Source organism: Sceloporus undulatus, chromosome 6 (assembly GCF_019175285.1).
Source record: "Sceloporus undulatus isolate JIND9_A2432 ecotype Alabama chromosome 6, SceUnd_v1.1, whole genome shotgun sequence".
Classification (NCBI taxonomy): Eukaryota; Metazoa; Chordata; class Lepidosauria; order Squamata; family Phrynosomatidae; genus Sceloporus; species Sceloporus undulatus.
The window spans coordinates 81,989,220-82,003,736 of record NC_056527.1 but is presented as its reverse complement, the minus strand read 5'-3'; the positions used below and the strand labels follow the sequence as shown (position 1 = coordinate 82,003,736).

Genomic DNA, 14,517 nt, shown 5'->3' with positions numbered 1-14,517 from the left:
GCCATTGCAGCTCTTTAAACCGGTTAGAAAAGAAGAGTCCTCTGCTGTCATCCCATTTCCCCTTTTTGGCAGCTTGACACCCTTTTGCTCCTATGAGTGTGCATGTAATGGTGCCTCAGGTTGTGAGCTTCCCTCCCCGCTTTAACTCTTGTCTGGCCTTTGCTATGGAATCTGGGGTTGTTTGCTTGCTTTTGTGTGGTGCCCCAACAGAGGAGCTTTTGTGGGTTCCTCCTGGATTGAAGGAGAGAAGGTCCTGGGCATCCGCCTCCTGCATTGTGATAGCACAGGAGCCCCACTGGACATGACACTAGAGGCCCCCCCCCCAGAAGCAGCCAGACCCTCTCCCTCTTGCTCTCTGCTCTGGTCCCTCTTTCCCTCCTCTTTCTCTCTCTTCCCTGCTTTCCTCTTCTCTTCCTTGTCCCCCTTTCCTCCCTTTTTCCTTCCTTCCCTCCCTTCTTCTTCCCCCCTCTCTCCTCTCTCACACACACACACACCTTCCCTCACTGCAGTCGCTCGCCTGCCTACCTCCCTGTCTCCCTGCCTGTCATATTTTCAGCCAATCAGGAGACGGAGAAATGAGAGAACGGATTGAGAAGGATAAGATACCGCACACACCTCTGTTGGAACGTTTTCATCACGTTTCAGCTCGCTGGGAACACATTCAAATCTGTACCCCTGGAACACATTTGGAACACATTTAAACGTCTGAGAACCCGATTGGAACACAACGTGCGGTATACTCAAATGCGTTCCGTTCTCATCACGTGATGAGAACGTTCTCAGAACCCAGTGCGATAATCTCCAATGTCAATGAGAAATACAGCCGTGTTGTTTGCTACTATGTAATCAGCATGTGTTCATTCATTCTTTACCTAAGAACAAGCTTTTGTACATATGTATGGAAAGTCTACCACAACAGGTTCTGCTGTGACTCCTTAGTTTTACAAGACTAGCATTCTACATCTGCAATTGTGGCATCCTATTGGTGGAAATACCCCACAATTGAGAGCCAGTGTGGCGTAGTGCAGGGGTGGGCAAATGTAGGCCTCATAGGTATCCCAGGCTCAAACCTTTTTTGCTTCAAAATGCCCACAATGTACTCTTGGAGGGTGTAGAGGGTGTTTCCACCAGATTTGGAGCCCACAGATCCCACAAGGACCTTGCTCGAAATGCCCCAAAAATAGCCTCTATGATAATGGGACATCTTATGCCCCTTCCAGAGAGACCAGTTTTGAAACAGGAAGTGAGTTTTGCTCACTTCTTGTTAAAAATGTCTCTCGGATCTAGGAATTGCCTAGAAAGGCTCCAGAATTGAATAATTGCCTAGAAAGGCTCCAAAAGTCACCTACTTTTAGAGGCCTCAGTGGGCAAAAACTTTGTGGGGAGCAGGTACAAGGGAGAAGTGTGGCCCTCTCAGATCTCCAGGAGGGGCAATGGCTAACATGGTCTCCTAGCTTTCACAATGCCCACCCCGGTTTAGTGGTTTGAATGTTGGACTACGGCTGCATCTACACAGCAGAATAATCCACTTAACTGCCATGGCTCAATGCTGTGGGATTCTCGGGCCAAACTACAGTTCTCAGATCCCATAGCATTGAGCCATGGCAGTTAAAGTGGTGTCAAACTGAATTATTTCTGTCATGCAGATGCATGCTAGGAACCAGGGTTCAAACCCAGGTCAGCCATGGAAATCTTCGGGTGATCTTTGGCAAATTATACTCCCTCAGGCGTAAAAAGAAGTCAGTGGCAAAAACACCTATGAGTGCATCTTTGACATGAAGGCAGATAGCAATAACCAGCCCAGGTTTGGAGAGCCTGAAACCAATGGCTTAGGTTTTAAACAAATTGAGTAAAAACAAATTAAAATGGTATTGAAGCTCAATAGCTATAGATCTTGCAAGAATTCTCTCAAAGTTCCTGTTCCTTCAGAAAATTATACTTTTGGGGAGACAGTTGTGAGAAATTTCTGTTTTAAGGATCAAAAGGGCGAAGCTTCCAGAATAGTCAGTATGAGATTAGGGCAGTGAAATAGTGCTGGAGATTGAGGGAATAAGATTGCTTGTCAGTAGTGGATTCTCAGATCAAGTAAGTAATATTTGGTTGCTCAAGTGCTTATTATTCCACATCTACAACCTGGACGCCAGGGGAAGCACAAAAGTTACTACGGAAAGAAGCAGCTGAAGAATACAGCCATGTATACATTCATATAATAATTTATTTATACCTCTCTAAAATTACAATTGGCCATTAGCCAACATCAAGAGTCAAGGAAGAGCAGTCGTCATAACCTTTATATATGGAATCAGTCCCCCGAAGAGATCGTTTTGAGTGCCTTCTTAAAGGCCTCAAGGTAGCAATGAGACGGATCTCTTCCGGTAGGTCATTCCATAATCGTGGGCCTGGCAGTGAATGGTTTAGTGAAGTTGTCATTAACATGGTGTTATAATGTTCTAGTAAGGATTTCTCAGGTTCTGAGAGTGGCAGGGCGGATTATGTGAATGCCCCAAATTCAGGGATCTCAAAAATGAAGTGAGGAGAAAGAAAAATATGAATTGAAAGTGTTGTGTGTGGGGGGGGAGGATATATTTGATCATCTACTGGAGATTTAAAGATATACAGGTTGACTCCCTGATCTGGAAATCTGAATTGGTTAATCCTCAGAATTGCCCCATTGCAGCCTGAGAGAGATGGATTGGGAGACTGAGAGGGGGCAGCTGTAAGCTGGCTAAAAAGGCCCCTGGATATAGTATACTCTTTCTCTGGGCTCTGACCTAGAATCATAGAATCGTAGAGTTGAAGACCCCAAGAGCCATCCAAGCCAACCGCATTCGCCATGCAGGAATTCCAATCGAACATCCTGACATTCTGCATGCAGGAACTCCCAATCAAAACACCCTACATTCTGCCATGCAGACTCCCAATCAAAGCGTCTGCCATTCTGCCATGCAGGAACTCCAAAGCACCTGACATCCTGCATGCAGGAACTCCCAAGGATCCATGACATTCTGCCATGCAGGAACTCCCAATCAAAGCATCTCTGCCATCCGCCATGCAGGAACTCCCAATCAAAGCGTCTCTGCCATTCTGCATGCAGGAACTCCAAAAGCATCCCTGACATCCTGCCATGCAGGAACTCCCAAGGATCCATGGACATTCTGCCATGCAGGAACTCCCAATCAAAGCATTTCTGACATCTGCCATGCAGGAACTTCCAATCGAACATGCCTGACAGATGACCATCCAGCCTCTGCTTAAAGACCTCCAAAGAAGGAGACTGCACTACACTCAGTTTGTTCTCATCTAGAAGCAGACCTCTGGTCCCATCCAGGAGTGCCTGCATTGCCTCTGATTATTATATATATATATAATATATATATATATATGGGAAATAATAGAATAAAGGAAATGCCATAAATCAGCAGACATCTCCAACCTCTTTCGAAAATTAAACCTGATAGAACTTTCTCTCTTCCGCTGTCCTTTCCCCTCTCACTCTAATCCCCCCCGAAATGAAACTTGGTTAGATCCAGAAAGGTTTCCAGCTTCCTTGGAATGTTCCATCTAGAGTGGAAAGAAGGGGGGAAAGAAGGTCAGCGAGGAGGAGTCACGTGCTCCAGCCACTGAGACCTTGCGAGGCGAGGTAGAACGATCCGAGAGCGCTTGGGGGCGGGGCTTAGCTCGGCCGCGTGACGTCAAAGGGGCTCGCTGCGCTGATTGGTGCCAGTTGGTGCCTTGGGAGGGTTTATATAGCGAGTAGAGGCGGAGAGACTGTCGGGGAAAGGGTCCGTGGCGCAATGATGAAAGCGACGGCGTGCGTCCTGGGAGGACCCGGGTTCTATTCCTGGCTTCAGCCGGGCGTCAGACCCGGGCCTTTCAGTGCCACGGCGGACACTTCCCCACTTTTTTAGGGGAGGAAGGCGCTGCAAATCTCTTGTTTATAAACACAAATAAATAAATAAATAAATAAATACATTTTATTTCCAGAGACACACAACAATAGTCACCCGCCCTTACAAACAACCCCCCAAAACATAAACAAGGAAGGTGAAAACACAGTAGTAGGCAATACAAGAAATAACAAATGAAGTAGAACTTTTATTATGCTCAGGAGCTGGAGATGATAGCCCTGAAATGTATGCGGAGAGCGAAGTTTGCCAGCATGAAGGCATATAGGCCTCTTCTGGGAGTGAAAAGCCACTTGGAAAAGGCTCCTAACTCAAGATTTTAACCCAAATAAAAAGGAAGCGCTGCTTTATAGACAGTTTGGGGACAGAGGAAAACAAACGACCCCATCCTTGCCCGCGGCCTTTCCTAGCGAAGCTCTGGTGCCTCAACAAACTACAGTTCCCAGAATTCCAGAGCAGGGAGCCATGACACTTAAAGCGCTATGGAACTGGGTTATTTATGCCGTGTGTCTCACTCTGCTTCCCAGCATGAACTCAGCTCACCAATCCTGCCCACTACAAAAACAATGCTGTTTCAAAATGGCAAGGGGAGGGGGGTAGAGTAGGTACCAGAAAGAGCTATCAGTGTCTCTGGCGCCACTGCAATTGGACTGGAGCCCCCATCATTGTTGAAATGGCCCTCCCAAACTGATTATGTGGAAGAAAGAAAATTGTATTCCAAGTGAGGATTTCTTCTTTTGTTGTTGTATGCCTTCAAGTCATTTCTGACTATGGCAACCCTATCATGGGGTTTCTTGGCATGATTTCTTCATAGGAGGTTTGCCTTTTGCCTTCCTCTGAGGCTGAGCGAGTGCAACTTGCTGAGGGTAACCCCAGTGGGTTTCCAGGGCTGAGCAGGGGTTCGAATCCTGGTCACAGTTCAATGTTCAAATCACTAGTTTATGCTGGCTTTGCATCTTTTTTACTTACACACATTGCTCCACTGCCATCTACTGGAAAAATCACACAGCTGCTCTTCTGCAACACTTGGGGCCAAAGATGGTGCAAAGCAGGATCAGCATTTCCTCCTGCAGCTAAACCCATCCTGGGCAGAGTTTTATATTAATCATAACCATACTGAAAAAATTGTTCACACAGAACTGTAACATTCTTACTACAGATATTTGTGTAGTTTGACCATGGGCCCAGAAAAAGTGTGCAAGTAAATTAATTGGCATTCTGTGTGAACCAGAAATATCAATCAGAGCTAGGTAGCTTATCCAGGTATGAGACATTCAGTACTGGAGGAAACACTCAAAAGCTACCAAAGAGGTGCAAAGAGACACCTTTTTTTTCTTTTTGAACAAAACAGAAAGCAAAAATTAGTTAGAAACCAAACTGAATTTATTATCAGGAACAGACACAAATCACCATTAATACATTCTCTCTCTTGCACAAAACTGGTCAAAACAAACATACATACTAACAGAAGACACCCAAGTGACCAGGACAGAGCTTTCTAAAGTGCGTCCAACACATAAACCAAGGGGCATAAGTAGGCGTGTACCTACATTAAAACAGATCTGTTTCAGGAGAATAATTTACATACATGTCACAGGCCAACTAATTTACAGAAATACACAGACTTTACACAGCACAAAAGAGCACCGTTTGCCATTCAGGCTAATCTCTATGCTCTCTAAGCAAGGGTGCTGTCAGAATTTGCTTCAAGACCTACATGGATGCCTTCATCCTCTTAGATCTCACCAACACAGAATGGCTGAGAGATTCTGTGTGAAGTTACAGATGCTATGCATTTGGATCTAGGGATCTTTCACAGACCATGTGCGCCTATCCTTTCTGAAGACTACTAGAACAGCACTATCTGATGTCCACAGGGACAACTGAGCCACAAGCTAAAGTAGCCCTCCTGATCTCACTATCTGCAGCTGCATCTTTCAACAACATTTTGCTCCAATGAGGGGGGGGAAATAGCTCAAGAGTGGAACATTTCACCTAAGCCTTGAGTCTACAGATCTGGCATAAAAATCAAATTCAAGACCATGCAGTCCCAATTTCAAAAATATCAACTTTGGGCTGGATATCAAGAAACAAGTCAGAGAAGGCAATTTTGTGTACTAGCACAGAGACACTAAGCCAAAACAAATTGCTTGTTCTTTCAAGGAGGGAGTTAGACAAGGCAAGCTCAACACGCTTTTCTCTGTTGATATAAAGCTGGGAAGCACTTCCACTTGACAAAAGTATTTGTCTTTTCTTAGATTCCAAATCAGGATGTTCATCTAGAGATTTAGTTCCAGAGTCCTCAGGTCCTTACTGTCTAGCCAGCTGATACAGGAAGATGCTATGGACATTTCTGACACATACTGTAAGCATAGGCAGAATCCTATTCTAGCACACAAAAACCTAACTGAAAAATTTCCTGAAAATGTTTGGTCCTACAAGTCAAATAACTTAAGGTGATCAACACAGGGAAGCCCCCTGCTCAGATTCTGGGAATCCACTCATTGCCTTTTAGTATGAAATGTCAAGCTTGGGATGGTGTATCTGGCACAGAAGCCTCAAGGAAGATTAAAAAACAAACCCCTTTCTGATGCAGTGCCATTTAGATTTCATCTTGAGTCCATGGGACTTGGAGCAGAAATAGATTCCCATCAGAAGCTCTTCTTGGGAGGAGAGAGGCCCCCTGCTCTGTTGCTAAGCTTGTCTATTGACTCCACCACAAAAAAAAGTAGGTGCTTTTTAAGGGCAGAGTTTTATGCATATGGACTTCTTCCATACAGCACAACAGCATTTGTCTCAACACAAGCCTGCCTGTTCGTAAGAACTTCATGTAGCAGCTCAGCATCAAGAGGCAACCACTAAAGAGCAGCATTGCCTTCCATGTGAACACATAGCAGCGGCCTCCTGGACTGAGAAATAAGAGCTTCCCCACACAAAAGGAATTTAGGCAGGCCCCCCGCAGTCCCAAAATTCAAAAGGCATCTTTGATGTTCTTCAGTTGCCGCACAGCCAGGTCCACAGGGAGGCTGAATCGCAGGCTACTGAGGCGGCTGAGGATATTGAGGGCCCCCTCAAAGCCTGTCTGGGCCATGTAGCTCCAGGGCTGGTAGTGGGCTTGGATCAGGGCCCCCGACTTGCAGATGAGGTTGAGCCAGGAGACCAGGCGCTGTTCATTAAGTGCCAGGCACACAAGAGCCTTCAGTTCTGAGTCTGCGCTGCGCTTGAATGGGTCATGCTCAGAGAGGACTGTGTGGATTGCCGATAGCAGACTCTGCTTTGGAGTGGCCGGTGTCTCACCCATCACTGGGAGGGCAAAAGACTGAGAAAGTTTGCGTGCTGGTGACTCCACAAAGGCACGACCATTCTTAGATTTGTAATACTTCACAAAGAGCTCCCATGGATGCATGGCCTGGGGAGAGGAGCTCAACACAGGGAGCAAACAGGCAATGGGTGCTAGAACCAAACTCATCCCAGGAGATGGGGCATAGAGACCATGGGCCATAAGGTCTCGCAAGGCAGCTGTCAGCTCCTTACGCACAGCCAATGTTAGCTCATCTCGTCCTCCCAAGGAGGCATCCTGGGCACTTGAAAAGCTGATGACATGTTCTGGCTCTTGCAGCTGATACTTTTGAGCTAGTTGCCTGACACGGGCTACAGCCATCTCTAATTTGTTCATTAAGGGTGCATAGTCCCTGTCAGAATGGTCTTTCTGCCATAAATGATGTGGGATTTGTCCAGTTGCACAGCCAAATTGGCTCACTGCAAAGATCTGTAGCACAGCAAGCATTCGGCGCATAAGATGTAGCCCTGTCTCCCGCATCCTTTGAGCATCTTCAGGAGTCACTGCAGAAAGAAAGAGAGAAAAGGCAATATTCCTTAGAGGATCACATACTTCATGCTTCACTAAGGGAACATGCTTCACTAAGGGAGCGTTTGCTGTGATCTGTGGAGCAAAAACACAAAACTCACACCAGGTGGAATGCAGGAAAGATCCTACTGGACTTAACACTTAGAGACCACTACTGACTTGCTCTAACATTTTGAACTTTGGGTCTCTGGTATTTACTTTTCTTTCCTTCTAGCCCTGAAAGGAGGACAAATTATCAGAAAAGCAGAAGTTTGTACATTCAGTTGCCTTCATCTGCATGTAAAACTGGGGAAACAATAAGTGAAGATGTTAACAACCTTCCCTCATCACACTCATCCACACTATGGAAGCATAAAAACTTCAGTATCCTAACAGCTCTGGCCAATGGAATGCATCTTTAAAACAGGCATTAAAAAGAGTTTCTAAACTTGCCTCTTTTCTGGTTCTTGTGAGAGCAAGAAAGCAATATTCTTGTCTTCTTACTAGTACTGGTTCAACTTACACTGTCTGGAAAAGGGACAAGATTTACACTGTGAGTGGGAACTACCTTGAATTCATTTCCTGTGTACAGATTTAGAAAAGGGAATGTAAGAGAGTGGGGTTATTTTACATTTTACAAATGTAAAATAACAGGTGATGAAGAAGACTATCAGCCATTGTAAGAATGGCAGTAAGAAGAAAATGAAAAAAGTGTTGAGGCCCAGACTGTTACACTAATTTGGCAACTGTGATGTGAAGGAGGGACCTGAGTAGCTCTTTGATTAAGCCACAGGTCTCTTGCAACACACATCCATACAGTAAACCCCAGTTTGAAAATCTAAGAGTTAACATTTAACAAGACACCAGCAAACAGTGCTTTCAACAAAAATCATTGCTGGGGGGAGTGCCTTGGTTACTCAGATATTTAAGAATTCCCAGTGGCATGTACATGTTAGCTGCAGCTGGGGAGAAACTGTGCTCATCAAGCAAAAAAGACAAAGCAAGCCTGCAACAATGCCACTTTGCCATGATGAGAGAAGAGTTAAGGCCATAAAGGAGTACCTGAGAAAGCCCTGATGAGAAGGTCACCAGAATTTCTGCCTGACCCCTTCCAAATGAAGTTATAGGCTGAGGTACTTCATAACATATACAGGATGCTGGTTGCTGCTCTTGCCAAGACCTCAAAAGGTTAAGAGGAAATAGCTGAAGTATAGGCAGATGGGCCACTGATGTTAAGGGACTGTATGATCCCGTCTTCTCTTTGTACAGAGCATTTCATATTTTTGGCTTTCAGTGACTCAATAATTCCCAAATGACAAGCAAAATGACAGTTACCAGGTAAATGACTATTTATGCATGTTTTAAGAAAAGTTTTGGCATGATCTGTTTATTGTTTGTTTTTCTATTACTGGGATACACTTAATAAGCATATTATGAAGATATAAGAAAATTATAAAGGGAAGAACAAAATAAAAGTTTTCACTAAAAAATTAAAGGCCATCTGTGGATTAATAAAAAGCCAAGCAATTTCCCCCAATCTGCCCAAATGCCCACCTCTGTTGCTTCTGTGGGGCTGCTTGGTGTTTGGCTTGTAGGTGCCACTTCCAGCTTTTCCACTTGAACAGTCACAGTGACCATCCTCTTGTTTTCCTGGGCTGCTGACTTCTTCTGCAAAACCCAAAAGGGAATATTATGACTGAGCATTATATATCTAGGGCACTTTTGGCTGATATGCATGCTAAACACTCTGAATGCCAACCTCCATCCTCTCAGTAACACTTCTTCCTGAGCTATGTCTTGTTTCTGTGCTTTTCTTACACTGAAGGGCTTCCATATACGCATGAGAATATTTCAAAGTTATCTCCCACACTTTCTAGAAGGAATTGCACTTAACTATAGACAGAAGTACCCCTGAGAAGGGAAGCAGCAAGCCCTAAAATAATATGGATAAACAGCTCAAGCGTATCCTTGTGTAAGAGAAAACATGTTGTGCTGTCATAACAGTTAATAAATTTACCATGATATGTAGTTTCTCTCTGAAATTTCTTTAACAAAGAAGGCAAACTGCACTGTCCTGAGAAATTGTAGCATTCTGTCAGTAATTATTGTGATATCCAATTTGTATCCATTTCCTCTATTGATACACTAGAGCCAATTTTGTGGCTCCTAAGGCCACACAGTAATTAAAAATGCTATTTTTGGCTGCAAAATGCCTCCTAGGGAACACAGGGGATTTCCACTATACTCTGCCCTTTCAGTCCTGGGCCATCTCAGGTTGAGGAAATGTCTTTTAAAAAAAAGGGAGCAGGAAGCAACTTTTGGTTTCTTCCTGTTATATAAACAGGCTCAATTTATGTATGGGGACCTTTATGTTTAAAATTTCCATTGAATCAACTGATTTGCTCTAGCTGGGTAGCACAAATAGCACAAAAACTATGGGGATTTTATCCCCTCAACAGACAACCTCTGGAGGCTGTTGAAAAGGACAGAGTATTGATGTCCCTTTCTTCCTTTTACTCTCATCTCAGTGACAGCAGGCAACATCTGTTAATTTGGTCAAATTATAGTTATATGTATGTGACTCTGGCATCATGATCCACTAGCTTGCCCCTGCCCCTGGCTGTCTGCATGCATTCCGTATACTCCTTCACCCCCCATATATTGCCTACAATATGTAAGACATGTTTCCCAGCTGACCCTGGATGAAATTGATAAACATCTCAAGATCCCGGATCTGGGTTTTCAGCTGCTCCACCAGCTGTTCCTTCACACGGGCTGGGTTGACAATCTGGGCCACGGCAGCATCCACCTGATGACGCAATTCCTCTGGGGACAGTGAGGCAATGTCCTCACTCAAGTTCATGTCCAACTTCTTGATCAGTTCCTCAATAAGCACCTGCAAAGCCAAACAGGAAAGAAGGCCATACAGTTGAGAACTTTCCTCCTTTTCATCAGACCCCTGTCCCAAAGGGCTACACATCAACTGGCTTAGCTAAAAGGGGACCTACACAGACAAGCCACAATTAGGTAGCCTGTGCACCAGCAGGCCTCACCTGCTGTCTCTCCATGACCATGGATTGAGGCAGTGCGTCATAACTGCCTTCCTGGTAGGCAAATGTTTCCAAGTCATCCAACTGGGCCTTCAGCTGCAGGATGAGTTCCCGCTGCTTCTCCTTCCGTGCCTCTAGCTGTTCTTGCTTCTCAAGCTCATTCTGAAACAAGGAGAAAACATTTAATTTCACATATTTGGAAATGAAAGTCAGCTCCAAAGAGACCTGTCCACACCTCACAGCCTGCAAATCAATCACAGCTTTTGTCTAAAGAAGACATTCCCAACCCTTCAGATCTTTTTTGACTACAACCCCCATCAGCCCAGGCAACATGGCCAATCTTTGAGGGATAGAAGTTACAGTCCAGAGCACCTGAAGAGGGTCATGGCAGAAGACGGTCCTAGAGCTGAGGCTCAGAAATTCTCATCATAGCCATTTCATAGCCTGCTTAGTTCAGAAAACCAAGCCTGTCTGTGAAGCATATTGTATAATTTGAATTAAAAGTATGTGGAGGTATACATGCTAGCAATGCAGGTATTGCTCAGCTGTGTAAACTCACTCTTCTGTAGGCTTTGCAAACACCAATCAAAATATCATAATAAGCTGCAACCTTTTCTGAACCTACAGTCTGCCAGAACTTTCAGGAACACAATGATATGAGATAGATACTTGAACTGCTGACAGCGTGGCTTTGACTCTTGCAATTAACAAAAGGGGGGAAAAAGTGCAAGCCAATAAGCAACTGGCTAATTATAACAATGTAAAGAAAACCGATAAGTGGCCAAACTCAGTCTGTGATGACAGTTTGGACCTCAAGTTTCAGATGCATGCAATGTATTTAGTGCTGAGCAACCAGGGAGAGTTTCAACCAACACAATCACTATCCGCAGAAGGAAGGCAGCCTACTGACCTTTTCCAGGATGTAATTTCAGGTAACTCACAGGAACATTATCTGAACAAAGCTGTATGAGGGGATGATTAAATGCAACAGCAAACACCTTCCATATCAAAGGCACTGAGAAGTACATCAGCATTTATATTTGCACTCCTAAGAACCTCCCTCCTTTTCAGTCACATGAAACTGTAAAATCTGTTTCATCTATGAGCACTTCAAAAGGCCCATAAAGTGGCCATTGGGGATGTTGTTGCTGTTGTTGTGTGCTTTCAAAAAACATCTGATTTATTATAATCTTTGCTGTTGTTAGCTGACTTTGAGTCTTCCCCAGCTAATAGTGACCCTGTGGATTAGATAGCTCCAAGACCTGCTATCCTCCACTGCTCTGCTCAAAGCCTGAAGACTCAAGCTCAATTTTGATCAATGTTTGATCCAAGGTATGGGAATGCTTTCTATGGCCCCATACAGACAGGCCAAAATAAAGCTGCCTCAGGTCACTTTGGAGGTATGCTGTTTAAATAATGCATGCGTACTAAGAGCCTGGAAGCCACACCAAAGCCACAATCCAGTCCTAAGGACTGGTGCACAGCTTTGGTGCAGCTTCCGGACTCTTAGGACGCATGCATCATGTAAACAGCATACCTCCAAAGTGACCTGAAGCAGCTTTATTTTGGCCTGTCTATATAGGGCCAAAGTGACCAAACTGGGAAGCAAACTGGGATTCCCTCAAGTCACAAGGCGCTGCTTCTGTCATCAATTAACTACTCAAACCACTATGGAAATTTTAGCAAGCCCTTGCTTCTTTATCCACAGATTCAAGCATCCATGACTTGAAAGCATTGAAAAAAATTGCATTCCAAAAAGCAGTACTTGGAGAGATCTTGCAGCACCTTTGAGACTGACTGAAAGAAAGAAATTGGCAGCATGGGCTTTCCTAGACTTCAGTCTACTTCCTCAGATGCATCTGAGGAAGCTAACTGAAGTCTAGGAAAGCTCATGCTGCCAATTTCTTTCTGTGAGTCTCAAAGGTGCTACAAGATCTCTCTACGTAATAATAATAATAATAATAATAATAATAATAATAATAATAGCAAATGAATCTGAGGAAGTAGACTGGTCTATGAAAGCTCATGCTGCCAACTTTTTTCCTTTCCATTAGTCTCAAAGGTACTCCAAGATGGCTCTTCGTATTTATTCTACAGACTAACATGGCTATATCTTTGAATTCCAAAAAGCAAACCGTTTTGCCATTTTGTATTAAGGGAAACCGGTTTACTATGCTGCTGTTTCTTTCTTTCTTGGTGCTTTTTATTGTTATTATATAACTTTGCAAGCATACCGAAATCGTATTATTTTACAAATTATATTTGCAAAAGGTAGATAAGAGTGATAGTTGGTTAGGTTTATGTAAGTGTGTGTATTTGTGTGTGTGTATATATATATATGTATATATGTTTGTGTGCGTATATATATATATATATATATAGTTTGTGTTTGTAGACAGAGTGGTTGTTGGTTAGGTTTATGCACATACACCAATATAAACCTAACCGACTACCGCTCTATCTACAAACACAACGAACTCCAACTCCCAGAATTCCATAGCCTTGAGCTAGAACAGAGTTAAAGCGGTGCCAAACCGGGTTATATCTCCAGTGTGGATGCAGTCCGCTATGGCCGCCACGTCGCTGGGGAGAAGGAACGAGGGCGGCTCACCTTTCCGTCCCCCGTCGCGACACCTTCGAGGGCGGCGGCGCCGAAGCCGAGGCCGGATCCCGGGCATCCTCGGAAGGCGAACTCCTCCAGCTCCCGGAGGAGGCGCTGCTGCTGGGCCGGCCCCGCGCGGGCCACTTGCCGCAGGCGGAACTGGACCTGGGCGAAGTGGGAGGCCAGCGCCAAGAGCGCCGAGTGGAGGCGGCGACGCTCCGCCCGCAGCGACCGCGGGGAGCCCGGTTCGGCCTCTTCCTCCTCCTCTTCAGCCTCGGCCACCGCCCCGACAGGCGCCCAGCGCTCCCCGGGACCCGCCGCTGGCTCCATCCTCGCCAGCGGCAGCGGCCACTGACAGTGACAGCGGCCAACCGGAAGTTCCCACCAGGAGAAAGGAAGATGCCAAAATGAGGCATCACTTCCGGCAAACGTAGAGGCATCTATTGTGCACATAGAGCTACGAAAACAGTAGACAGAAGGAAGCGTCACTTCCGGCAGACGTAGAGACGTCTGTTGTGCACATAGAGCTACGAAAACAGTAGACAGAAGGAGACGTCACTTCCGGCAGACGTAGATGCGTCTGTTGTGCACATAGAGCTACGAAAATGTTAGACAGAAGGAGACGTCACTTCCGGTAGATGTAGCTGCGTCTATGCACATAGAGCTATGAAAACACTGGACAGAAGAAAGCGTCACTTCCGGCAGACATAGAGACATCTGTTGTGCACATAGAGCTACGAAAATGTTAGACAAAAAAAGACGTCACTTCCGGCAGAGGTAGATGCGTCTATGTGCACATAGAGCTACGAAAATGTTAGACAGAAAGGAGGCGTCACTTCCGGTAGATGTAGCTACGTCTATATGCACATAGAGCTATGAAAACAATGGACAGAAGAAAGCGTCACTTCCGGCAGACATAGAGGCATCTGTTGTGCACATAGAGCTATGAAAATGTTAGACAGAAATAGACATCACTTCCGCGTCTGCTGTGCACATAGAGCTACGAAAACAGTAGACAGAAAGAAGCGTCACTTCCGGCAGACGTAAAGGCATCTGTTGTGAACATAGAGCTACGAAAGTTGTAGACAGAAATAGACGTCACTTCCGGCAGAC

At 45.0% G+C, this 14,517-nt stretch overlaps 1 protein-coding gene across 1 annotated transcript; it reads right to left on the bottom strand.

The window, feature by feature from the left end:
* Positions 1–5,270: 5,270 nt before the first annotated feature.
* RUNDC1 (RUN domain containing 1) lies at positions 5,271–13,771 on the bottom strand. Its single transcript, XM_042476301.1, has 5 exons — positions 13,414–13,771; positions 10,806–10,964; positions 10,450–10,648; positions 9,307–9,420; positions 5,271–7,748 (listed from the first exon to the last, which is right to left on the bottom strand). The coding sequence occupies exons 1-5, from the start codon at positions 13,732–13,734 to the stop codon at positions 6,877–6,879; spliced, it is 1,665 nt and encodes a 554-aa protein (XP_042332235.1). The 5' UTR covers positions 13,735–13,771; the 3' UTR covers positions 5,271–6,876.
* Between the last annotated feature and the right edge of the window lie 746 nt (positions 13,772–14,517).

Coding starts and splice junctions, on each gene's coding strand:
- RUNDC1 (XM_042476301.1), bottom strand. CDS start 13,734: ATGGAGCCAGCGGCGGGTCCCGGGGAGCGCTGGGCGCCTGTCGGGGCG. Junction 10,965..13,413: donor TCGCGACGGGGGACGGAAAG/GTGAGCCGCCCT, acceptor TCCTTGTTTCAG/AATGAGCTTGAGAAGCAAGA. Junction 7,749..9,306: donor GCCCCACAGAAGCAACAGAG/GTGGGCATTTGG, acceptor TTCTTTCTGCAG/TGACTCCTGAAGATGCTCAA.